Here is a 25,589-nt window from a genome sequence, read left to right as displayed (position 1 = left end):
CCATACTGTTCCTTACGTGGAGGTCCATCAGTAAACAGCAGTTAATATTTTCACAGTTGTTAGCAACCCATGAGATAATGAGGAAAGACCAGAGCTTTCTAGGTGAGAAGACTGGGCATTTTGAGGGGTTAGTATGGAGAAGAGCTGGGGTCCCCAGTGAAGCAAGGCTAGGTAGGGTGCTGCTGGGAGTCCTCGCTCTTCTACTTGGGTGAGAGCTCTTTTCTCTGCAGCCCCCTTGGGGATGACAAGAAGAAAAGAGCTCCGGACTCTTGAGTCTGTGGCTCTACTTCCAGGGCAGTCAGCTCTGTGATGCCCAGATCTGTGGGCCCAGTTGTGACAGGCACCCTGTTTTCCTTCAAAGGAGACACAAGTGTCACTAGCCCACACATGTCTGCCACCCCACACAGGGTCCAGAACCTTTGCACAGGGTAACCAGAGATGGTCACCTAGCAGGCAGCTGCTTGGCCTGGGGACAGAGCCGGGGCCTCTAGGACATCATTTCTGCACCACCTACACTGGCTGACACTCTGGGAGGTGGCCTGTGGCCCAGGCTGCTCTGCGGGGCTTGCCATTCATGATACAACACAGTGCTCTGGTGACTTTGGAGGACTTAAACCACCATCTAGTGCTGGACTAATGTGTTTAACAAAAACACATGAAAGAAATCTTTCTTGCCTCCCAAATTTTATGAGGAACCCTAACATACCAAGTTGATCAACAAAGTAAAACAAAACAAAAAAACCTGGAGCTGTTCAGGTTCCTGTGAGGTAGAAGACAACGGGGTGAGGATGGACAGTGGTGACCTCTCCCATCCGTACCTCATCATCCCCTAGTCCTGGAGATTCAAGGAGATCCCTGGGACCCTGAGGGACAGCCCTAAACTGAAGACTCAGTACCACCCATCTATTATCTGGGCTGGTGGATAGCCCAAGGAGGTGGGGTACATTTTCTGGGTACATTTAAGAGCTGACAACTGGTGTCACTGTAGTCTACACAGCAGCCTGGTGACCCCTGGAGCCAGAAATGGTGGACAAGGGTCCAGATCGTGCTCTCATCCTGCACTGCCTTCTGGGACTGCTTGTCGGCTGCTTCTCCTTAACCGCTGGTCTCCCCACAGAAATTTGAATGCAAACTGTCTGAGCAACGTGCCGCCTTGTGCCGGGGTCAGAACCCCCTGCCTATCTACCTCACCATCAATGTCAAGGATGATGTAAGCAACCAGGATTTCAGAGGTAACACTGGTGGCTAGTGATGTAGGTGGGGGCCCTCGTTGGCAGGCACAGACACCCAGCCCCTCCAGCCCCCTCACCCCAACACTGCCAACCTCCATCATGCAAAAAAAAAAAAAAAAAAAAAAAAGGGTACCTTAGCTTACAAGGGTGCATCTGATGGGACCGGGAAAAATAAGTATCAGAAAAGGAAGAAGTCCTAGAGGGAAGGACTCTGAACACCTACCCTGCATCGAGGTCCATTTTGGTCCAAGTTATATGGCTTGGAGTTGCAAAATGAGCCAGAACTTGCAAAGCTGTTTTGCTCGGCCGCGGGCGCCCCCGTATGTCCAGTGGGAGAAGCGCCCCCAGGCCGGGGAGCCAGGGAGGGCCGGGAGGCGGAAGGGGGCTGTGTGGGTGGCTCCCTGGCCTGAGAATGACACCTCCCTGTCGCTTTGCACACAGAGTGGTGCGAGTTCTCCCCCTACGAGGTGGGCATGCAGAAGTACGGGGCCTTCGTCCCCACTGAGCTCTTTGGCTCTGAGTTCTTCATGGGGCGGCTGATGAGGAGGTTCCCTGAGTCCCAGATGTGTTACATGCTAGGTGAGTTCTGGCTGGGGACTCCCCTGGGCACCCATTGAATTAGGAGAATCTTGTCCTGCTGCTGGACTACCTTGCTGCGCCCTTGAGCTAACATGCCTTTGACCTTCCGAATATGTACCAGTATCCCTAGCCCAGGACGGGCTCCGGAACCTACCTCCAGATGACAGGACTCCCCCAATCTTCCTGCAGCCATTTAGTCCCAGGAGGGTCACTGAGGCTCACAGGGGATTCTCTCAGCATCCTGGTCTCCCAGGGATGGGCTCAGAAACAGACCAGGCATCTCAGGCTGAGATGGAACTCACGTTGGTGGGGATGTGGTTTTGAAAGCTGTAGTTAAAACATTTAGACTTGCAGGCACTGGTGGCTCACGCCTGTAATCCTGGCTACTCAGGAGGCAGAGATCAGGAGGATCACGGTTCAAAGCCAGCCTGGGCAGGTAGTTCTCGAGACCCTATCTTGAAAAAAACCCATTACAAAAAAGGGCTGGTGGAGTGGCTTAAGGGGTAGGCTCTGAATTCAAACCCCAGTACTGCAAAAACAAAACAAAACAGAGACTTGAACTCTGGTTCTTTATTTATTAGCTGTGTAAAGTTGGCTACATTATCTAATCTCTCTGTACCTTGGTTTTCTCACCTGTAAATTGGGCTTACAGTAAAACTTACCTTGTAGAGGACCCCAATAGGTCAATGTATGTGAGAAATGTAACCAGTACTATTATTAATACTACATTTTAAAAATAATATATAATAATATATATGCTTACCTACGCAAGGCTCTGTATACCAAACACTTTAGCTATATGAACTGATGTAAGGGATGGAGCTGAACTTGAACTCAGAGCCTGCACTTGTCAGCATCACCTGCTTCTACTCTGAGGGAAGGAAGAAGAGCTGAGGGCTGGCACCATCAGTCACTGTGTGGAGATGCCCCAAGGGAGAGGGAAATCCAAGTCTCCCTGAGCAGCCTGTCCTGGAGGGGGCATTGAGGCCAAGGCAGAACCAGTCAGACTTGGGAGGGCCCAGGGCTCGTGGGGACAGCTGCTCACGGTGGCCCTACTTCCTCAGGTTTATGGAGTAGCATCTTTTCCCTGAACTTGCTGGATGCCTGGAATTTGTCTCATACCTCAGAGGAGTTTTTCTACAGGTGGACGAGGGAGAAGCTGCATGACATCGGTGGGTAGCCACTGCCTTTCCCTCATGGTTGGGTGATGGGGGGAACCATGAACTGAGGACTGTCCTCCTGCTGCGTGTTTTCACATTGCCCCTGTGACACACCAACATGGGAAGGTGTGTGGGGCTAGAGCATCTTCCCTGCCTGGAGGGCAAGGGGATTATAGGTGACCCCTGTACCAAGGCCCAGAAGAACCCCCTCTGGTGCCCCGGAGAGGTGATGAGGGTAGGAGTCTGTGAACACAGTGAAAGCTACCTCTCCTGCACCTCTGTCCTCTGCCTCTCACCTGGGTCCTCTTTGCTTCAGGGCCAGGCAAGGAAGGTGTGAGCTGCATTTACAGTGGCCCAACTCTTTTTTTTTTTTTAATTTTATTATTCATATGTGCATACAAGGCTTGGGTCATTTCTCCCCCCTGCCCCCACCCCCTCCCTTACCACCCACTCCACCCCCTCCCTCTTCCCCCGCCTCAATACCCAGCAGAAACTATTTTGCCCTTATTTCTAATTTTGTTGTAGAGAGAGTATAAGGAATAATAGGAAGGAACAAGGGTTTTTGCTGGTTGAAATAAGGATAGCTATACAGGGAGTTGACTCACATTGATTTCCTGTGCGTGGGTGTTACCTTCTAGGTTAATTCTTTTTGATCTAACCTTTTCGCTAGTTCCTGGTCCCCTTTTCCTATTGGCCTCAGTTGCTTTTAAGGTATCTGCTTTAGTTTCTCTGCGTTAAGGGCAACAAATGCTAGCTAGTTTTTTAGGTGTCTTACCTATCCTTACCCCTCCCTTGTGTGCTCTCGCTTTTATCATGTGCTCAAAGTCCAATCCCATTGTTGTGTTTGCCCTTGATCTAATGTCCACATATGAGGGAGAACATACGATTTTTGGTCTTTTGGGCCAGGCTAACCTCACTCAGAATGATGTTCTCCAATTCCATCCATTTACCAGCGAATGATAACATTTCGTTCTTCTTCATGGCTGCATAAAATTCCATTGTCTATAGATACCACATTTTCTTAATCCATTCGTCAGTGCTGGGGCATCTTGGCTGTTTCCATAACTTGGCTATTGTGAATAGTGCCGCAATAAACATGGGTGTGCAGGTGAGTGGCCCAACTCTTATGGCCTGCCCTCCGTCCCCTCTTCTCCATAGAGGATGAACCACTCCTACCAGAAATCCCTAAGTGTGATGCCAACACCCTGGAGACCACAGTAGTGATTCCGGGGTCATGGCTGTCCAATGCTTTCCGGGACATCCTCACACATCGGCCCTTCGTGTCTGAGTTCCACAACTTCCTGTCCGGGCTGCAGTTGCACACTGACTACCTCCAGAATAGCCAGTTCTCCGTGTGGAAAGGTACCCCACCCTTGGGGGAGGGGGCTCCTCTAGGATTGGCTCTGTGGGGAGGAGGAGGAAGTGGAAGACAAGGCTGCCAGGGAGAAAGAACGAGAAGACTCCTTTGGCCACATTCATTGGGTAGAATACGGCTTACCCCCAAGGCTCTGTCCACCTGCTGGTGTCACCTTGGACAGAGTGTGGGTGTTGCCAGTAGGGGGTGCTGTGAGCACCCCATTGTACAAATGGGGAGCCTAGGCCCTTACTTTCTGCAGCTGGGTTCTGGGGGCACCTTTTAATGTGAGTGGTGCCCCATTGCAGTTGGGTGGCAATGGCCCAACTTAGCCTCACCAACCCCTTTGGGGTGAGTCACAGTCTTAAACTGCTGTCTTATAGCTTGAACTCAGTGCCTCCTCTTGCTAAGGCTCTGAGGCTGACTTTCCACCTTCTTTGCTATTTTATTTGGCCACAACCTGCAATAGTGGGCCTATTATCCTCGTCCTCACCATCTGGGGCAGAGGACGAAGCTGATTCTGGGCCCAGGAATAATCCTAACTTATAAAGTGGTCTTAAGCCCCTGCTATGTCACAAGCTAAAGACTTGGGGTTTAATCCCAAGATCAGCCCACTCAGAGGAGCTGTGGGTCTCCTGGCCAGAGGAGGAAGTCTGGAGGCCCAGGCTGTGGGAAGGAAGCTCCAGGTGGGGCACTCCGTCCCCACCAGGTGCCTCCACCTATTGACACCAGGACTCCAGGCGTGTTGGTAACTGGAAGACTTGGCTTTCAGACACAGTGCTGGACAACTTCCCAAACCAGCTGACAGAGTTTTCCAAACACTTGTGTCTGCTGGACACTGCATTCTTCGTCAACTCCAGCTATGCACCTCTGCTCAGGTCAGAGAGAAAGGCCGACCTCATTATCCACCTCGGTTACAGCGCTGGGTCCCAGACAAAGGCAAGTACAGCACTGAGGCTCACCCTGAGCCTGCATGTAGCCACTCCCGAGGGTCACGGAATCAGTGCCATGGCCTCAGAGGCCCTGGCGGCTGTGACATGGGAGAATGTGCACTGCCAGCAGGCTCTGAGACAGCTCAGTGTACCTCAAGTGGCTTAAGTTCATAAGTAAGTGTCCTTCCTACACATGATCTTACCTGGTCCACACACCAGCTTTTGAGGCAGATGGCACAGTTGCTATTGTCCCCATGTCACAAAGAAGGAAACCAAGGAAAGGGCAGTTAACTGGCTAACTTAAGGTCACATGGCAAGTGAGCCATGGGACAGGTACAGCAGTAAGAGGATTCTGACACTTTGAGCCCAGTGCTCTTTCTGCTACATCACATTTTAAAGACACTTTTTAATCCAATCCTGTGATGCTGTCAATCCCCAATTCCATGCTTGTCCTCAGGAGCCTGGCCAGCCATGGCGGTAATTGGCCAGCTCCAGTCATTGCTACCCTCCCACATTGCTGCCACCCACATCTGCCCAACTCTGTGTCAGAGCCTCTGCACTCTCATTTGGGAAAGAAACTTGCACGTGGACATGCACCAGCCTCCTGCCTTGACCTTTTGCCCTGATCTGGCTTTAAAAAAAAAATACTACAAATTAGTTGGGGACCAGATTTGTTAGCTGAGGAAGTCAGGAAGCTGGATCCAAGACCTTTGTGTGAATTCGCCACCCACAACCCTCCAGTAGTTACACATGTCCTCCCGTGATGCTGCAGCCCCTGAAACAGACCTGTGAATACTGCACGGTGCAAAACATCCCCTTTCCAAGCTACGACTTCCAGCATGAGGACAAATATCTCAAGGAGTGCTACCTGATGGAGCAGCCCCAGGAGCCTGACGCTCCCATTGTGGCTTTTTTCCCACTCATCAATGACACCTTCCAAAAATACAAGGCACCAGGTAAGTTGCCTTTGCACAGTTTCTAGCACCCGCTGGCCTCCGACTGATAGCTGCTGTCATTAGACTTCTGGAAGCTTCTGAGAGCACTAATGGAGAGGCCTGGCTTAGTTCTAGTCTGACCCAACCTTGGCTTCAGCTAGGAAGAAAATAGAGGTCCCCTTCCAGCCCAGCCTTTAAACTGGCAATCTCATGTCCTAGTCTTTTAGTCATTTTACACTTATTTTTTTGGTGGGGGGGAGTTGAACTCAGGGCCTTGCACTTGCTAGGGAAGTGCTCTACCCCTTGAGTCATGCCGCCAGATCTTTTTGCTTTAGTTGCTTTTCAGATAGGGTCTTTAGGCTTTTGCCTGGAGCTGATGGGAACCTCAATCCTCCTACCTATGCTTCCTGTGTAGTTGGGATTACAGATGTGAGCCACCATACCCAGCCACATTTATTGACACCCAACTATGTGCCTGGCACCGTTGGGAGTTAGAGGAGTCCTAAAATGTGTAAGCTGTGCCCTTGCTCTGGGGAGCTTGTGGGGGGGGCAGGTGCGCCTCTGCATCTTTCCCTTCCCTTCCCTTCCTTTTCTCTTTCCTTCTCTCTCTCTCTCCCTCCCTCCTTCCTTCCCTCCCCCTATCTCTCTTTCCATTCTTTGAGACAGAAATTTGCTATGTAGCCCAGTCTGGCCTGGAACTCACAGTCCTCCTGCCTCAGCCTCCCAAGTGCTGGGATTACAGGCATGCTGCACCATGTCCAGCACACGTGCCCATTTTCATGCAAGTGTGGGGGGTGAGCCGGGTGGAGAGACATGGAAGTGAGTCCTTCCCACCTAACACAACAAGGGTCTCAGAACGTCCTTCTGCTCTCTCCAGGTGTGGAGCGGAGCCCTGAGGAGCTGGAACTGGGCCAGCTGGACATTTATGGCCCGAAATCTCCCTACGCCACCAAGGAGCTGACCTACACGGAGGCTGCCTTTGACAAGCTGGTGAAACTCTCAGAGTATAACATCGTGAATAACAAAGACACACTCCTGCAGGCCCTGCGCCTTGCCGTGGAGAAGAAGAAACGCCAGAAGAGCCAGTGTCCTTCCTAGGTCCCAGGAAGTCCTATGGGATTGTGTCTGCTTCTGCTGTCAGAGGCATGGCCCTCGAAGGCTGGCCCTGCTCTCTGGCCAGGGTTCAGGCAGGCTGGCCTGGGCTTTCTAGCAAAAAGTTAAAGTTTAAAAAAGGGAGAGAGACAAAGGGAAATTACAAGGGGTGTGTGGTATCTAAAGATGACTGGAATTTCCTTCACTGCTTCCCAGCAGGGAAGGGGGTCTGATGACCACCGGTTCCCACACATACCTCAGGCATGGAGAGAGAAAGTGTGTCTGAGAAAGTAGTCGGTTCCCAAGAGACCTCAGACTCAGAGCTCAAAGCACAGGTCCCCAGCTCTCCCCACTACCTCCTCTTCCGCCTCCTGTGGCTGTCCTAGGGGACCGCACAGGAGGACTGAGAAACACTGGATTTTGCTGGGGAAAAAAAATACACACACTTTTTAAAATTTAGGGTAATTGTATTCTTAGGCTTTTTGTCATCGATAATAAGCTGTGATTTTTACTTTATGAATGTGGTATTAATTAGGAAGCCCAATGCCAGAAGAGCAAGATGGGGTGCTAGAGACATCCTGGATCTGTCAAACAAAGCCAAACAGGTAACCATGTCGATGACGCCTGATCTACTCAGAGTCCTGGGCTGCTGATGTATGCCATCTTTTCCAGGCTCAGGTCGAGGTACCCAGCGCCAATGAAGTGCCAGGGAAAGTCAAGTCTGCAGCTCCGGCTCACATGCAGGATCTGGGATGCAGTCAGTCAGGGAGGTTGGGATGAGCCACAGGGAATAGCGCCAAGTGGTCATGCTTTCCAGTGTCACCATTGCTCATGACACATCTGCCCCAGCAGCGCCTATCAGCTGCCTCATCGCCCTGTCTCTCTGGCTTCCAGTGGGGTTATTTATTTCTAAGTGTGATTCCTCTTATTTGAATGTAAACAATGGCCAGTACATCCCTGCTGTCATACAGTGACTCAGAATGAAGCTAGGAAAGATGGACTGAGAAAGTCAAGGTGAGCGCTCTGAGAAGGAACACATCTCTGGGGGAGCCCAGGAACTCAGAGAAGTCTCCCTGCAGGCTGGGGACTTCTGTGAAGATCAACATAATGGAAACTACTGAAATACCCAAGTTGAAAGAAGGTGAAAGGCGTGGGGTCCAGGCAGAGCCCAGGAGATAAGCAATGTGCAGCCCTCTTTCTAAAAACTGATGAATGTTGAAAGACAAATGGTGACAGGTGCCCAAGGCTTAGAAGAGTGGGTTCCTGTTTCTGTCCTTGCCCCTCAGGGTATAGCAGGGAGCCACACTGAATGGAACCTGTGTTGTAAGGAGACGCAGGCCTCCTCTCCCACCCTGCCCTATGCCCAGGTAATTCTTGTGCCTGTTAAAATTTGCAGGGAGGGGATTTGTCCGTCTCCCCTGTGGCTCCAGGGAGTCCATGGGTTCATGGATTCATGCTTTCCAAAATTACAGGAGAGAGGTACAGTGGCTCACCTACAAAACTGGTCCCCACCCAGTTGGCACTAATCTGAAATGTCACCACTTTTCCCTTCCAACTGCAGGGAACGGGCTCTTTAGAACAGGAAAAGCCAAGTGCTAGACCTGAATTCATGCCCTGGATTCATTGGCACATGTAAAATGAAGTTTATAAGGTCGCTGTATTGAGCCCTGAATAAAGTGGCCATGTGGGTAAATATTGTCACTGCTTTCATTATCTGATACTGCAAAATGTGCAGGAAACCTGTCCTCACCCCTGCCCTGGCCTCCACGATCCGTTCCTCCCCCAGGTTCCCACTTGCAGCCGCTGGAGGTAGGAGTAGGCCGGTTCCATCCCAGGCCTCAGCTGGCTTTGTTTCACCCCCATTGCAAGTGTCCCTGCTTCTTGGGGCGAGTCCTCCTCTGCTTTTATGAAGTTCATAATATGAACGAGTGGAGCCAACTCAGGGTGACCAGGCTCCTTTAGGCCAGCAGTTTACAGGGGCGTCCATGGGGCACCTGCTTCGTGCCCAGCAGGCTGGACAGTTTCTGCTTCCCTGAGACTTAGGTTTTGGCTGGGGTGGCAAGTGGGGACCATGGAAAGATTTTAACACATACTTGAGAGATTAAAGAGTGACTTAGTTATTGAAATGACCACAAGGTGGTCAACTCTGACAAGGGCAAGTCCACCATCCTGCACAAGTCAGGTCCCCAGCCCTCTGCTTAGAAGCATACCTCCCTCCCGAGCACCCCCTTTCTTGTCACCCCCTTTCCTTCCCAAGAGAGCAGTCAGTACCCCGGCCACAGCCCCTCACAGGCCTTCTCGTTTGGCATTCAGCACCGCAGACCATTCCCAGCTCCCCGAAACCCTCCCTTCCCGTGACTTCCTTGCCAAGGCAGCTCAATCCAGTTGAACTTGCAAGCTGGTCCCCAGTCACCGCTGCAGGTGCTGAGATATTGAAAAGGATTAACGAGTGACCGTGAACTCCAAGGAGCTTCTTTCTGTCTCATGTGGGAGCCCCCTTCATGCGGAGCAGGCGCTCGTGTGAGCTGTGCTCAGGGCACAAGGCTCCCAAGCCACCCCGGGGGAAAAGGCCACACTGATTTCTGCCCCTAAAAGTGGGGCGCTCCTTCCTCACCAACACTCCCCCGCTTTAGCTGGTATTCCATGAGGTTCTCACTCTAGACTCTCCTTCACTGTCTCCTTTATACTAGGACTTCAACCAGTACTTCTATTCTGAAAACTCTCAAATTCTTAGCTCTAGCCAAGCCACCATTGTAAAGTCATGTATTCAAATTTGTCCCCGCTAGCACTCTTTTCACTATAAAACTGGAAGATTTACACGACAATGGCTTAAAAGAGAAATTTATTTCTCTATTTCTTATAAGAGATCCAGGCTCCTTTCAGCAATCTTCTGCCATAAGATTGCCTTCTGCCAGGCGCCCATGGCTCACGCCTGTAATCCTAACTATTCAGGCGGCAGAGATCAGGAGGATCATGGTTCAAAGTCAGTGAGACCCTATCTCTAAAAATGCCATCACAAATCACAAAAAAAGGCTGGTGGAGTGGCTCAAGGTGTAGGCCCTGAGTTCAAACTCCAGTATCGCATTAAAAAAAAAAAAAAAGATTGCCTTCTGACCCAGCATCACTGCTGCAGTTCTACCTGTTATGTCTGCATTCTAAGCAACAGGGAGGACAACAGAGTCTCAGTTCTTGCTGACTATGAAGTCACTAACCAGGCCTGGACTGTCTGTTTCTAGATGAAAGAGAACTGAACTTTTTTTTTTCTTTTATTCATATGTGCATACAATGTTTGGGTCATTTCTCCCTCCTTCCCCCCGTCCCCTCCCTTACCCCCCCTTACCCCTCGCTACCTGGCAGAAACTATTTTGCCCTTATCTCTAGTTTTGTTGAAGAGAGAGTATAAGCAATAATAGGAAGGAACAAGGGTTTTTGCTAGTTGAGATAAGGATAGCTATACAGGGAGTTGACTCGCATTGATTTCCTGTACATGTGTGTTACCTTCTAAGTTAATTCTTCTCGAACTAACCTTTTCCCTAGTTCCTGGTCCCCTTCTCCTATTGGCCTCTGTCGCTTTAAAGTTTCTGCATTGAGAACTGAAATTTTATCTAAAGATGGTGAGAACTGCCTGCCACTCTAGCTCTCCATTGCTAAAGGACAAGGGCAGGAAATAGCCACTGTTTTCTTCGGCCCACAGATTCCGTGGCCCAGGAATTTTCTTTGCTCCATGTTTGGGACTCAGCTCAAATGCCTTGTGCCACTGAGGGGGAACTCCAATGGCTGGGTTCAGTCAGGGCTATGACCCTTTCCCTCACATGCCTGAGTCCTGGGCTGGGGAGTCCAGGAAGGACAGGCGGGTTCAAAAGGGCTGTCACCAGAGCCCTTCATGTGGCCTCCTGTGGCCCTGCATGGTCAGCCTTCAGGGTTCTCAGGCTCACTCACTGGGTGAGTGTTACCCAGTGGTAGCAGCGTGACCCCTTGTGACTTGGCCTCAGAAGTCCCAGCACCATATTTCCAGTCATTTATTGGTGGCAGCAGTCACAAGCCAGCCCAGATTCAAGAACTCCCCTCCGGATGAGAAGCATAGCAAAAACTGTGTGGCTATGTTTTAAATCCCAGCCTGCAATGCCTGCATCCTTAAAATTGACCACCCCTCCATCCACTAAGTGGATGTCAACTTCTAGGTTCTTTTACAACAGACTCTATTTCTAGCAACAAGTTGTTCATTTTTCATCTCTGAAAAAATGGCAGTTTAAATGCCTCATATAAAAAAGTCCGCATGGAGTCAGTCCCAAGGCCATTTTGCATTCACTAGGGAACTCTTTCCTTCTAGCTCTTTGCTATACCATAATGTATGAACCATCTGTGTATGGTTCTTGGCCTCATGGTCCAGAATGAGCTCTGCAACTCCAGCTATCACATCTACATTCCACGTTATCAAAAAGAAGGAGAAAAAGAGATTGAATTCCCCCCTGTTAAGACTTCCTGGAAGTGCCACACATCTTTCAGCTGACATAATATCAATCAGAACTCGGTCTCAAAGACACGTACCTGCAGGGAGTCTGGGAAATTTTGTTTTTCATCCGGGTGGCAATGTGCCTAGGTAGAAAGTCAGAATTCTGCTACTGGAGGACAATTTGCAAACTTGCTCCAAGTTCCTGCTGGACACTTCCACCAGTGTGTCCCACCTGCGTGTCCTACAATCTACACCTCTGCGTGGTCACAGTGACTCAGGCAGGCGGCCTCAGAGAAAGGAGATCGGTGTATGAGAGTGGAGTGGAGCGTTCTTCTCCGCAGGCCCAAGTGTCCCCTCCCCTCTCCCAGGCCCCCATCGTTCTGCAATGTCATTTTCAGAGTAAGGTGCTGAATTTGGTTGGCATCTTGAATTGAATATAATCTAGTACAAACCACATGGCCATCACATTACCAAGAGGGAACCAAAACCTTGCACGAGAATTACAATAAAACTCCCCTATAGCAAAGAGCGCCACAAGACTATTACTGAATATTTATTTCCACAATTACTTAACACAACAGGTTTCTAGGAAACTAATGGCACTCCCTATAAAACTGCCTGTAATAGCCAGGTGTGGTTGTTCACATCTGTAATCTCAGCACTCCGGAGGCAGGAGGATCCTGAGTTCAAGCTTGGAACTTAAAAGAAAGGCGGTCTCAAACAAACAAGCAAAATCCTGCCTGTAAAAGGACTAACCTGAAAAATGAACTGGCTTCAGAGGAATTGTAATTGTTACATTGGAAGAAAGAGTATCGCAATTTGCTGATGGATGTAAAACGACATGGGAGGATCAGACTGTCGCCCTCTCCACCAAGGAGAGAACTAGAACAAGAAAGTTTCTGGAGCAGCGGCAGGAAGTAGAGGAAAGAAGGAAAGGCAGATATGATGGGTGCCTCCTCAGGGCAGGTGCTTTAGGACTTTCCTTTTTCTTTTCTTTTTTTTTTTTTTTTAAGAATTAAAGACAATCCTCCAGTGCAGTGACTCACGTCTATAATCCCAGCTTCTCAGGAGGGGGTCATCAGGAAGCTATGCTTTCTAAACTAATTGTTTATACTTTTGCTTTTGTAATGTAGCTTTTTTCCACTTAAAAATACATTGTGAACAATTTTGCAGGTTATTAACGTTCTTCTTATGTGACACAATTTTCAGTGACTGCATAGGAATCCATCATTTGCTTACCCAATCCTCCATGGGGCGACAGCTAGTTATAGCTTTTTGGTATTATAAATGATATGCTCATAAACATACTCTTAAATAAAGCTTTACATTCATTATTTCCTTGGAATAAATTCTCAGGATAATTTTCTCAGGATTAAATTCCTGAGTCAAAAGGTCTAAGCTTTTTTTTTTTTTTTTTTTTTGCTGGAGAGGATGCAGGGGATAAAGGAGCACTGGTACACCATTGATGGGAATGTAAATTACTCCATCCACTGTGGAAAGCACTATGGAGGTTCCTCAAGAAACTGAAAGTAGTGCTGAACCACTCCTGGGAATATATCCAAAGAAACATAAATCAACATACAAGAGAGACACCTGCACACTCATTTTATAGTAGCCCTATTCACAATGGCTAAGATATGGAACCAGCTTAGGTGACCAACAACTGGTGACTGGAAAGAAAATGTAGCATGTATATACAATGGAGTAGTATTCAGCCATAAAGAAGAATGAGATGATGTTATTTACAGAAAAATGGATGGAACTGGAGGTTATTATGTGAACCAAGATAAGCCAAGCTCAGAAAGACATACATGGTATGTCTTCATTTATATGCAGAATCTAAACCTAAAAAAATAATGTGATGTGTTTGTAAAAGGGGTCTGTTTGGGGAGGACCGGAGGGGGTGGGGGGGAGGGAAGAAGAGGGTGATGGAGGTGAATATTATAGAAGTACATTATGTGTGTATGAAAATAGGGTGGTGAAACCCACCAAAAGTTGTTAAAAAGGAGCGGGGAGAAGAAAGGGTACTTAAGAGAGTAATTTAGATGGTAACTTCAGTCACCATTCATTGTATCCATATGAATATTAAAAGAAACAAGAAAGTGTGAGCATTTTAATGACTTATAAATGACTTAAAGGTACAACCGCCAAATCAGCTGTCGCATTTAAAGCATAGTTTGATGAATCGTGACACAGTATCCAATTGTGAAGTCTCCATCACAATCAAGGTCACGAACACGTCCTTCAAGCCAAAAGCTTCCTCCTGCCCTTTGTCCTTCTCCCCTCTGCTCCTCCTCTGCTGCGGCAGGTGGCAGGCACCTGTTTAACTTTTTAAGAAACTGCCAAACTGTTTTGCCAAAGTGGCTGTGTGATGTCACATTCCCGCTGATAGTGGAAGACAGCTGCTCGCCAACATTTGGATGGTCAGTCTTCTGAATTGCAGGCAATCCGCTGGGGACATAGTGGGACTTCGTGGTGGTTTTCATTTGCATTTCCTAATGAGCAGTGATGTCAAATGTCCTCGCATGTGCTCGTTTGCCGTCCATAGCTCTCCTTTTGTGAAGTATTTTTTCCACAAGTTGTAAGAGGTCTAGAGAGTCTGAATACTAGTCTTTTTCCATATGTGTGATGAGCAAATATGGTCTCTGTGTCTGCAGCCTCTCGCCTCACTCTCTTAAAGTTCCTTCACAGGTCATAGATCAGAAGTTGCTAACTTTGATCAAGTCACATTTATCAATCTTTTATTTCTAATGTATTGTGCTTTTGGTGTGATCTAAAATGTTTCCCTAACTCAAAGTCACACAATTTTCTGTTTTCTTAGAGAAGTTTAATCGTTTTTAAGTTTTACATTTTACTCTGGAATCCATTTTGAGTTAAAATTTTACATACGGTGTGAGGGATGGATCAAAATTCCCATTTTTGCAGGCACCTATTCTATTGTTCTAGTACCACGAGGGGTTTTCTGTTGTTGCTGTTGGAGTTGTTTGGTGCTGGGGTGGAACCCAGGTCCTCACACATATTCAGGTACTCAGGATGTACTCAACCACTAAGCTACACCCCCAGCCCTGCCACCTCGATCTGTTAAAAAGACTTTCTTCTATCCACTGTATTGTCCCTTCACTGTCAAAAGTCAATCGACATACAATGCATGCGAACTCGACAGCCATGCGACACTCAGTAACGAAGGTAGATTTCAAGGAATGCACTGTTAGGTATTGTGTGAGCATGAGAGAGAGCGTACGCATGTTCAAATGGCTCAGCTGTCACTGGTCAATTTAATCTTAAGGGAGCACCATTGTATGCGTGGCCTGCTGTTGACTCAAATGTCATTATTGGTGCATACTAAGTTACCTTTACATCAGTAAATACCACACTGTCTTGATTTCTGTAGTTTTATAATGTCTTGAAATTAGGTAGTGTAGGAGCTCCAATTTTGTTATTTTTCAAATTGTTTTGGCTCTCCAGAGCTGAAACCAGAGTTTTGGACCCCAGGCCCAAATGGCTGAGATTCCATTTGCTAGGTCTAGCCACCGGCCATAAACACCAAATAAAGAGGCATGGTGAAGGCAGAGAAAAGAAATTTATTACACAGCTCGGGGACATGCCGCAGAAGAGACAGAGTAAGCACTCAGCCCATCTTCAACCATCTTCAGGGTACAGACGTGAGCTGTAGGTTCAAACACACAAAGAACTGGGGGCAGAGGACAGAAGGTATGCACAGTTAAACAGTCCCAGTCACAGGTGTGTTCTGGTTGACCATTATCACAGTCCAAGGGTTCCCGGAGGGGTTCCGGAGATGTTATCACTGTCATCCCTTGATGGGAGCAATCTGATTCCCATGAGATGATTACTCCTGCTCCAGGGTGAAGCCTTATCATTACAGGTACTTGTCCTCATTTGGAGGGCCTCCGTCCTGCACATTCCACTGTTCCTTAGAGGAAGTTTCAGTCCATTGTTATAAAGCTGTTATCAGTCCTGTCCTTTCTGGAATCCAAGGTGATCACAATTTGACTGCAAAGAGAATGGCTTAGAGTAAAGACAGATACAAAATGGAGGCAGGGATGTCAAGCTTCTCCTGTTTTTAGTTAATTTGTGGGCCCAAAGTAAGGAGTCAGTACTTTTCAGCCAAAGCAATTTGAGTGCCTCTTACAGGTTCTTTGTATTTACATAGGAAATTTAGAATTATTTTCTCAATCTCTACTAAAATAAAAGCCTACTGGGGTTTTAAGAGAACACTGAAACTATGCATAAATTTGGGAAAACTGCCATGTAACAATACTGAGTCTTTTGATCCATGAGTAAGACATATATAATATATATGTGTAGACCTTCATTCTTTCAGCAATGTTTTGTGGTTTTTCAGTGTATGGATCAGGTGTGTTTTTATTAGACTGATTCCTAAGCATTTCATATTCACTCCTCACATGTTCAATGGCTCATTTCTAATATATAGAAATATACATACTAGCTGGTTCTTGTACCCCAAAACCTTGCTAAATTCATTTACTAGCCCCAGTAGCTTTTCTTCTGGATATACCACACTTAATTTAGCCATTACCTACTGAAAGACATCTTGGTTGCTTCCAAGTTTTGGCAATTGTGAATAAAGTTGCTGTAAACACCTTTTGCAGCCCTGGAGGGGTGGGAGTTTGTTAGAAAAGCAATCTTACATGTCCCCCAGGCCTGCCCAGCCAGAACCTGCATTTCTATCAAGTTCAAAAGTAACCTGGGGCATCCTATTTCCCCAAATTGAGAGCACACAAGGATCATCCAGGCACTCACCTCTCCATCTCTCCTCAATCCTTTAACCCAGTAGGTCGTGCATGGGGACCAGGAACCTGCATTCTAACCAGTCTCAGGTGATCCTCACGCAGCTGGCCTACATAAGACCACACTGAGCGCTGTCCAAAACAACTGAAATATTCTAAAACTCTAACCTAAGACACCACAGATGATGACCGTTTCTACTTACTTAGGTGAGTGTTCTTTTGACCCAGACAGCTAGGAGGTGACAATGAACTCTCTTATGCGTCCGTTTCTACAAACCACAAAAAATGTAAAAATTGTAATCTAGGTTGAAATACTGATAATAATACTATGAGGGTGATGACTAAATCTTCAGTATTATAGACAACCAAATAAAGAAAACCAAGAGGGAAAAGGTCTTCAATTGATTCAGAATTTAGGAGAAATTCTATCCAATAGATTGGAGCCCCCCTTCCTCTCCTTCGACTTCTGTCCATTATATGGATGATTCTAGGTTTCTCCGCCAGTAAAATGGGGCAATAATAACCTGTCAACAGGGAGAAAGAACCTGTCTGTCAACTTTCTGAATTTTTTCCATCCCCAGTACGACATCCCAAGGCTAGGGATGAGTACATCCAAGAGTTCCCAGAGACCGGGCAACCTCAGGAAGCTCTTTCATTGCCAGCTCAGATCTGCCCGGAAGCTGATGCCACCTGGCCAGAGGTGGGGCCAGGGTCACCAGAAGGAGGCCTTGAGGATGACGCAGTCCGAGCCACCCGACCCGGGCAACACCCTTTCCCCGCCCAGCCCTCTAGACCAACTCCGTCATCAATAATTCATTAAGAGCCTCTTTTCTATTGGCGGATGCCTCCACCCCTCGCTGGCAGAGGCCCAATGAGGAAGGACCTGATGGAGTTTTTCTGAATAATGACCGCACGCCCGTGACGTAGCGGCCGGTGATTGGCTGTGGCGGTGCGAGGCGGGGCCGAGTTCGGGCGGCGGCGAGCGGGGCTTGGGGCCGCTCAGTGCGAGCGGAGAAGGAAGGGTCGAGCCCGGAGCGGGGTCGCGACGCCGAGCGACCACTGACGGCAGGATGTTCAGCTGGATGGGGCGGCAGGCGGGCGGGCGCGAGCGCGCGGGGGGCGCGGACGCAGTGCAGACGGTGACGGGCGGCCTGCGCTCGCTCTACCTGCGCAAGGTGCTGCCGCTGGAGGAGGCGTACCGCTTCCACGAGTTCCACTCGCCCGCGCTGGAGGACGCCGACTTCGAGAACAAGCCCATGATCCTGCTGGTGGGCCAGTACAGCACCGGCAAGACCACCTTCATCAGGTAACCCGCGCCAGCCACCTGGGCGGCGCCTCCCCACGGGTGCGCGTGGTCACCAGCCTACGTGGCCTCTTCCCTCTCGCAGGAGCTTCCTTTAGGATCGGCCAGATCCGAGGGGCCGGCGAGGAGCGCGGTGCGGGGAACCCTCACCTCGCATGCAAAGCAAATGCATGTCCCCACGCGGGCAGATCCCCGAATCCGACCCCTGATGCACCGGGCTCCGTTCCTGGCTGTTGCCAGGGCGTTGCTCTGGCCCGCTCCAGGCTGTCACCCTGGCCTAGGGGCTTGGGGAGGGAGGAACAGCAAGTCTGTAATAAGCAGCTTCTTGCTGAGAAGGTAGAAGCCTAGGGCTGACATCTATGCGGGTGCAATGAAGGGGAAAGTCCCTAACACAGTGCCTGGCGCATAGGGTCATCGAATGAATGAATGCAAGCCACAGTAGAGATAGTGCCCGTGTCCTCTTGCCCTGAGGTCCCTGCATGCCACCCTCCACCAAGTACCCGCCTTTCTTAGCTTTTGCATGGCCTGCCTGGACCCGACTTAGAAGTTAGCTGCGGTTAGCAGCTCCCGCGGCTGGAAGGAGAAGTGTCATGTTTCTATTTGTTAGTTTCCATTTCTTAGGTGGGTCATTCCCTCCTGGCTCACCCTTGACAACTGAAAATATTTGTCATGCTTGCAGTGTCTCCGGAAGCAATTACTGTAGGTACCCTGTGGTTCAAAACTACAGCTTCCTTCCAAGTGACTTTTGATGAGAAGTCATTTACACTAAAACAGATTGCTTTTTAAATAAGCTGTTCTGCTACAGTGACCAACATCCTAAAGCTCCCTTTCTTTGGTGAGGAGACTTGTTTTTTCTGGGTTAAACCCCGTGTATCAGTTGAAACAGAGTGACTGATCAAATATGGTTGGGGGCAGCAGAGTTTTGGAAATTGGTACAAGGTCTTCATCGTTTGATGATGTCCAACAGGTGTTCAGAAAACTACATCTATATTTGGATACATGCCAGTTCTGTTAAGCAGTGACCTCTTTTTCTCCACTCCAGTGACCTAAATATTGCCTACAAATAGAGTGGTTGTCACTACAGGAAATATGTTAAATCCAGACCCGTGATACACTGTGAATGAATTCAACTGAGCAAATAAATACATGTACTGCATTGAAATGTATTCTAGACAGTAAATTGAATGTGAAGGAAGACTGAAGCAAATGTTAAGATTGTCTTATTTGCTGCTTATTAATAAGGTGAAAATAGTATTGAATGTTACTCCAGACACTGAAAAATGAACTGTCGATGTATTACAGTAACTGGGCCCTTGAAAGATGACAGACACGATACATTTAAGGACGTAGTAATGCCGGTTTTTGTTTGTTTAAAGTACCGGGATAATGAAGTTTCACGACCAAGTGGTGGGAGGAGTTTATTCAGAAATAAGAGTATGACATTGTTATAACTTAGTGATGGCATATGCACAGCAGCCCGAGCATTTCCTCCTTTGCCACGAGGACTTTATCATGCCTATTTGTAAATAGGGAGTCCCTCCTTGGTACCAACCTAGAGGCGATGTGCCCTCCTCTCTCTCCATAGCCTGGCTAATAAGCAGGCCTGGGGTAGGAGCATACAGCTACACCCACAGAAATATGACCAGCCTTTCCTTCTCCTCCTCGTCCTCCTCGTCCTCCTCGTCCTTCTCGTCCTTGTCCTCCTCCTCCTCCTGGATTACTATTTAACTCTATTCTCACTTTTTGCTCCGTTTGGAAAAGCTTTATGGAAAAATTGAAGAAGGGTCTTTCGATCTGACTCCTGGCATCTACCTCCAAGTGGACCACTTTGAAGAAGGGGCTGGAGCTCAGTAGAGGGAGGTAGGAATCACCTTAGCAGGAAGCCACTCAAGGCCTTCCCTGGGCTAAGTGACTTTGTCGTTAGACAGTGGGCACAAGGTGGACCTGTGAGGGTAGAAGAAAATCAAAGTGGACAAGAAGCTTGGTGAGACTTCACTCTTGTGGCCTCTGAATTTGATTTCAGGGTGGACTAGGAGGAAGTGATTAGCTCCTGGGAGGAAGGTCCCCAACAAAATCACAGCTGTCCTGGAGACTCGGGCACTTGGGATGGTGAGTGGAAGGATGGACTGAGGTGCCAGTCATCCTGGATCTTGCCTTAGTTAAATCCTGGCCAGTGAACTGGGTGTTTATTTCTAGCCATGGAGTACTCAAAGCTCATACTTGGCTGTGGGAGGCACCTGTCTACACAGTCATAGATTCTTATCTACCTGGCTTCCTGCACATCCAAGATGTCCTGATAACCCAGGACGCGCAATGCCATGAAGGGAGATCTCTCCTCATTTTAAGTCACTCAGCAGAGCCTTTGGTGTACATTCCACATGTGTAATGAACTCCTTTCATCCTGTGCCTGGGAGGAGCGAGGAGCCCCACTACCACGGGGTGGGCCAGGACCTTATCAGGACGGAGGCTACTGAATATGTCCCTTGCACTGAGGAAAGGTCTCCTAAGATGGGATGCGTGAAGCACTCCGGAGTGAAGAAAATGTGCTCACTCCTGCACGTGTGATGATCGGGAGGAGCCAAGTGCCAGAAAGAGGCTGAGTAAAAAGAGCAGGGTAGTTGACTCCACAGATGTCGTGGAGATACTTGTCAAAGTCTCTTTGGGCAAACGCAGAGCAGCTGATAGCCTTGTTGTCTTGTATTTTTCAGAAGACAGGATACATGGTAGGAACTGGTGACTGGTCTACCTCTGGCAAAGAAGAATTGGCTGGAAGGAGAAGAGATGGTCACTGGGGCAATTGATCATGTCTACTCTGTAACAGCCAAGAAAGGGTGGGTGTTGGTCTTGGCCTGGCTTGGGGCCAAAACTTGAGAAAAACAGTTTTCAGAGATTCTTCCAGAAAAATTCCTGGGCCCAGGTGCTACAAAGAAAGATGTTTCTGCTGAGATAATGTGAGGACCACCTGAAATCAATGCAAACTACACTTTGCAACTTCTGCTTTCAAGAGCTCTACTTTCTCTCTTCTTCCTATGCCCTGTCACTTTACCCTAGAAAATTTGTTCTAATGGGGAAAAAAGAGGGAAGTCACTCAAGAAACTATGAAATGTTAAAATGGGCAGGGACCGGACATTGGGCAAGAAAGGAATTAAAAGGCATCCAGACTGGGAAAAAAAAGTAAAGCCATTAGCTGACATGATCTTGTATATAGAAAAATCCTAAGGAATTCACTAAAAACCCTTCAGAACAAATAAACAAGTTTGGCAGAGTTGTAGGATACAGGATCCATTTATAAAAATCATTTGTACAATGAACATTTCCAAAGTGGCATGGAAAACAATTCCATTTACAACAGCATCCAAAAGGATAAGATACCTAGGAATAAACTTAAGAAGTACAGACTTCTACATTGAGACTCTGAGACATTATTTGAAGAAATTAAGAAAGACCTAAGTAAATGGAAAAAGCATCGTGTCTGTGGATTTTTAAGACATCCAATCCACAAAAGAAGGCAGCTTCTCTCCCTCCTGCCCCCAGCATCAGGTTCTGGATTCAGTACAATTCCTATCAAAATCCTACTTTACGTTTTCTTTCTAGAAGTAACTGGCAGGCTAATCCTATCATTCTTATGGACCCAGGATAGACAAAGAAACCTTGAAAAAAAAAAAAAGTTCAAACTTTGGATACTTCCTGATTCAAAAGTTACTGCAGAGCTACCCTAGGCAACACAGTGTGGTAATGGCGTGAGGATAGACATGTGAAGCAATGGTATAGAATTGAGAGTCCAAAAATAAACCCTCATTTATTGATTTTGACAAGACCATCAAGACAATTCAACAAGGTGCAGGAGGTTTTTTCAGCAAATTATGCTGGGATAGCTGGATATCCACATGCAGAAGCAATGGAGAGAGGCGTAGTGGGTATGGGGTTCCTTTTTGGAGTGACAAAAATGTTCTGAAATTGAACAGTGGTATTAATTATACCTTTAAAACAGCAACTTCTTTATATATGAATTGTATTTTACTAGGGTGTAGCTCAGTGATACAGTGCTTGTCTAATGCGCATAGGGCCCTGGGTTCGATCCCCAGCACTGAAAAAAAAAAAGCAGTGAAAACAAAACACCCAGTCTTCCAACACTAAGCAACCTATCATTTATTTAATTTCTGTAGTTTTGCAATACTACCAGTCAAGTAATCCATGCATCTGTGTGCAATAATTTAAAATTAAAAATGATGCCAGAAGGAAAACAAAGTGGAAGTAAGCTAAAGGAGCACAGGGAAAAGGAACTAAAAGTAATCTGAGGACAGAGAGGATACAAGTAGCTTCCATGTGAGCCTGTATACTTCTTCTCCCTGTGTGTATGTGTCAGCGTGTAAATGCGTTCATTGTTCAGAACACCCAGGTTCATAAAGGTATGATGAATGTTTTCTTATAAAATGCTTCATAATGTGCTTATGTTTTAAAACTTTAAATAGTATCGTTTAAACACAGCGTTTAATAGAGGAAAGAAGGTAGAAATAAGGTTTATGGCCCATATAAAAGAAGCTAGAGTGGGCTGAGAGGGCAAAAGTGCGTGGGACAATTTTTAAACAGCCTTTTTAGGTATGATTAGAACAAGACAAAGAACCAGGAAGTGATAGGCCCACTGCTGGGGGCTCTTGCTGCAATATTAAGAGAAGTCCTCAGCTCTTGTTTTGCTTCCTTCATTCCTCTCAATGCAAACGTTCCACTGACGGTGGAGGGGAGCCTTGCCCTGTTCCGGAAGGGCTCCCTGTGCCTGCCTCAGAGGAGGCTTGGGAAAGATCTCCTTGTCTAGAAAGAGCTTGCAATTCTTGGTGATTATGAAATTACGAAGACTGTGAAAGTATCAGAAAATTAGAAGCAGGCAAATGTCTTAGTTTTCCAAAGGGGAGTGGAGTCTGAATAAGAACAAGGCCCTGCTTCATTCTCTTTATGGGCTGCAGGCTGAGTAATTGAGGAGGGGGGCTGTGGAGGCTCTCACTAGGAGGTGAATCTATTTTTAAAAACAAAAGCCTGTAACAGAAACACCAAGGATTTGGCAGTTCTCACTGTCATCCAGTTGCTGGAACCCCTGAAAATCATAGTCCCCTCTTCCATGATGTGAGAAATTTAATTTTTATAGAGCCACCTATGTTGGTAAGAAACAATATGCGGTCATGCCTGTAGACCCTAGTGTTAACTTCTACAAATAATATTTTAGGAACTGGCACAGGTATAACAGAACTTACATTCATGGGGAATATGGAAAAGAATCAACAGGCCACTTTGGCTCTCAGTGACAAGGACTTAGGCTGGGCTGGAGCATCGGAGGGTCAACCCATTCAGGCATGGGTGTTCGAGAAGGCCTCCCTGAGGATGTAACTTAAGAGCTGAGCCCTGAGGAATGATCCAGACAGAAGATGCTGCCCAAAGAGGGCCAGGGGGTGAGGGTGGGGAAGTATCAAGGATGAGACCCAGATTGTTGGGGTAACTGGGAGGTGGTGGAGCCATTCACTAAGCTGGGGAAGGATGAGGCATAAGTATGAGTTCTGATTCAAGCCTGTTGTATTTGAGTGAACACCAAGGCTCAGACATGGGTTCGGAGCTCACAGATGCCTGGGCTCATAGATTCACTTGGGAGCAGTAGCACTTGGAAGCCAATGTCTAATAGAAGTTGTGGGCAGGTCTCTAAGGAGTGGGGGGAAGTCACCAGAGAGGGGAAGTAATGCCAGAGAGAATGGTGGCCGAGGAACTGCTTAGGCTTTTCAGGTTGTAAGTGACAGAAATCCAACTGAAAACGGCTAATATAAGAAGTTAAAATGTTTTTCATGAAACTGATCAGACCTAGGTGTGTTAGCTTCAGGCACACCCAAGTGACACCATCAGGACTTACAGTCAACTCTGCTGCCTTGCCTGTGTTGGCTCCTTCTCAGGCAGTCGCCTGTGGTGGGGTGGGCAGGTGGCCATCTCCGTTCCAAACTCACATTCTGCCAGTTCAGCAGCCCCAGTGGGAACAAAGAACTTTTCCCCCAGCAGTTTCAGCAAAAGTCTCAGGGTTGAGTGCATTGGTTCCATTTGGCCACATGCCCATCCCTGCACCACTTCCTAGAGGCAGGGCATGAAGCCCCTCGAGTGGGGTGACTCAAGAGTAGGGAAGGTGATCCTCAGGATGCTGTTATCAGAAAGTGGGGAGTGAATGGTACCCAGGCGAAACACGAGATGACCCCACCAAAGCCAGGCAGAGAGGGGGTGGTCAGCAGGGCCAGGTGCTTCTGGGCAAAGGATGGAAGCAGAACCAGTGGACTAACCACCAGGAGCCAAGGTGACCTTGGCAAGAGCCAAGTGTGAGAGTAAGTGGTGGTGATGGAAGCCAGATGGCGGTGGGTTGTGGAATGAGTGGGAGGCAAGGCATCAAATATAGAAAGCCCTCAGCAACTGGGCACCAGAGGGGAGGTGCGTGCCCTCCCTGGTCACAGGCATTACGTGGTTTTGGTTAAAAGTGGCATGACCTCAGCAGAGTTAAAAGTGGAAGAGCAGGGCTGTAGCGAGAGAACAGGTGGTGTTTGAGAACAAATTGAAGTCAGGACTTGGAGCCAGGATCCTGGGAGGGACAGCAGAGAGTGGGAGGGCTGCAAACAGGTTGGGGTGCAGTATTGGCAGGATGTGCAGGCCAGCGACTTGTCCACTTGCTGAGGTACATCCCTAGCCCAGAGAGGACTTTTTTTTTTTTTTCTGTAACTAACTTTAGCTTACTTTTTTTTTTGGTGGTACTGGGGTTTGAACTCAGGACCTCATGCTTGCTAGGCAGTTCTCTACCACTTGGGCACGTCCCCAGCCCTTTTTGCTTTGATTATTTTTGAGATACACTCTCTCTTTATGCCTGGGCCCGCCTGGACCTCAGTCCTCCTATTTACATCCCACAGTGGTGGGAGGACAGGCACATGCCAAGACACTCAGCTTTTATTGTTGAGATGGGGTCTTACAAACTGTTTGCCTGGGCTGGCCTCAAACCTTGGTCCTACTGACCTCTACCTCCTGAATAGCTGGGATTAAAGACATGAGTCACCACACCTGGCCTAGAAACTTACTTCTAAAAGGCATCCATATACTTTTCAAACCTTGGAAAATTATGAATAAAGAAGTTGTAGTGTCTGGGTCTCGCCGTGCACCTGAATAATCTGGAGACCTTTTGAAACAAGGATTGCAGAGTCCATCTCTGATCTCCTGAATCTGCGTGAGGGAGACGCTCTCAAAGTGATTCTTACACAGCCTGCACCAGGAAACATTTGAGAACCATTTATGTGTGAAGCGTCAGTTAGTGGGATCAGGACAGGCCATGGAGGCTGGGGAGGGGCGTCTCAGCCCGGCAGAGGGAGCTACCTTCAGTGAACTTTCCACCTGTGCCAGGCCCCAGTTGTTCACAGTTTTAGCAGTGATTTGATGAAGACAGGACTCCTGCTTTATGATAAAGACAACTTAGGAAAGTGATTTTTTTTTCACTTAATACAATATGATGAATATTTTCTTACGTCATTAAATAGTCTTCAAAAATAACTTAAATGTTTGTGTCAGATTCTGTGGCACAGCTTGGAGCATTTGCTTCTGGTTTTATGCCATTATGCACAATGTTACAAGAAACGTTTTTGGTCATACATTTTTATTTCTAGTTTTTTTTTTCTTACAATAAGTGTAAGCATAAATAACTGCATGAAAAGTTAATCATTTTTCAGGCTTATGTATTCCTAAATATATCTACCTGTATCTCTAGATGTTCTTTTTCAGA

The 25,589-nt window shown here is 47.6% G+C and overlaps 2 protein-coding genes and 1 long non-coding RNA gene across 6 annotated transcripts in view; 2 read left to right on the top strand and 1 right to left on the bottom strand.

The window, feature by feature from the left end:
* Pla2g4e (phospholipase A2 group IVE) overlaps positions 1-8,977 on the top strand; it is a 61,879-nt gene extending 52,902 nt beyond the window's left edge. For all 4 annotated transcript variants that reach the window (XM_074065734.1, XM_074065733.1, XM_074065736.1 and 1 more), the window contains 7 exons: positions 1,118-1,232; positions 1,674-1,811; positions 2,876-2,983; positions 4,130-4,333; positions 5,098-5,264; positions 6,030-6,213; positions 7,070-8,977. In XM_074065734.1, coding sequence (XP_073921835.1) covers positions 1,118-1,232; positions 1,674-1,811; positions 2,876-2,983; positions 4,130-4,333; positions 5,098-5,264; positions 6,030-6,213; positions 7,070-7,290 — 1,137 coding nt within the window. In that variant the 3' untranslated portion in view covers positions 7,291-8,977. The remainder of the gene's footprint in view (positions 1-1,117; positions 1,233-1,673; positions 1,812-2,875; positions 2,984-4,129; positions 4,334-5,097; positions 5,265-6,029; positions 6,214-7,069) is intronic.
* A 6,332-nt stretch (positions 8,978-15,309) lies between these two features.
* Positions 15,310-17,271, bottom strand: LOC141420790 (uncharacterized). Its single transcript, XR_012445426.1, has 3 exons — positions 17,031-17,271; positions 16,520-16,775; positions 15,310-15,748 (listed from the first exon to the last, which is right to left on the bottom strand). It is a non-coding gene; the product is annotated as an uncharacterized lncRNA (long non-coding RNA).
* A 190-nt stretch (positions 17,272-17,461) lies between these two features.
* The window catches only part of Ehd4 (EH domain containing 4), a 73,014-nt gene continuing 64,886 nt past the window's right edge, over positions 17,462-25,589 (top strand). The window contains exon 1 of the mRNA XM_020174224.2: positions 17,462-17,812. Within this exon, the coding sequence (XP_020029813.1) occupies positions 17,577-17,812 (236 nt within the window). The 5' untranslated portion in view covers positions 17,462-17,576. The remainder of the gene's footprint in view (positions 17,813-25,589) is intronic.

This window comes from Castor canadensis, chromosome 2 (genome assembly GCF_047511655.1).
Source record: "Castor canadensis chromosome 2, mCasCan1.hap1v2, whole genome shotgun sequence".
NCBI lineage: Eukaryota > Metazoa > Chordata > Mammalia > Rodentia > Castoridae > Castor > Castor canadensis.
The sequence above is the reverse complement of the archived record's forward strand: the minus strand, read 5'-3'. Positions and strand labels throughout refer to the sequence as shown.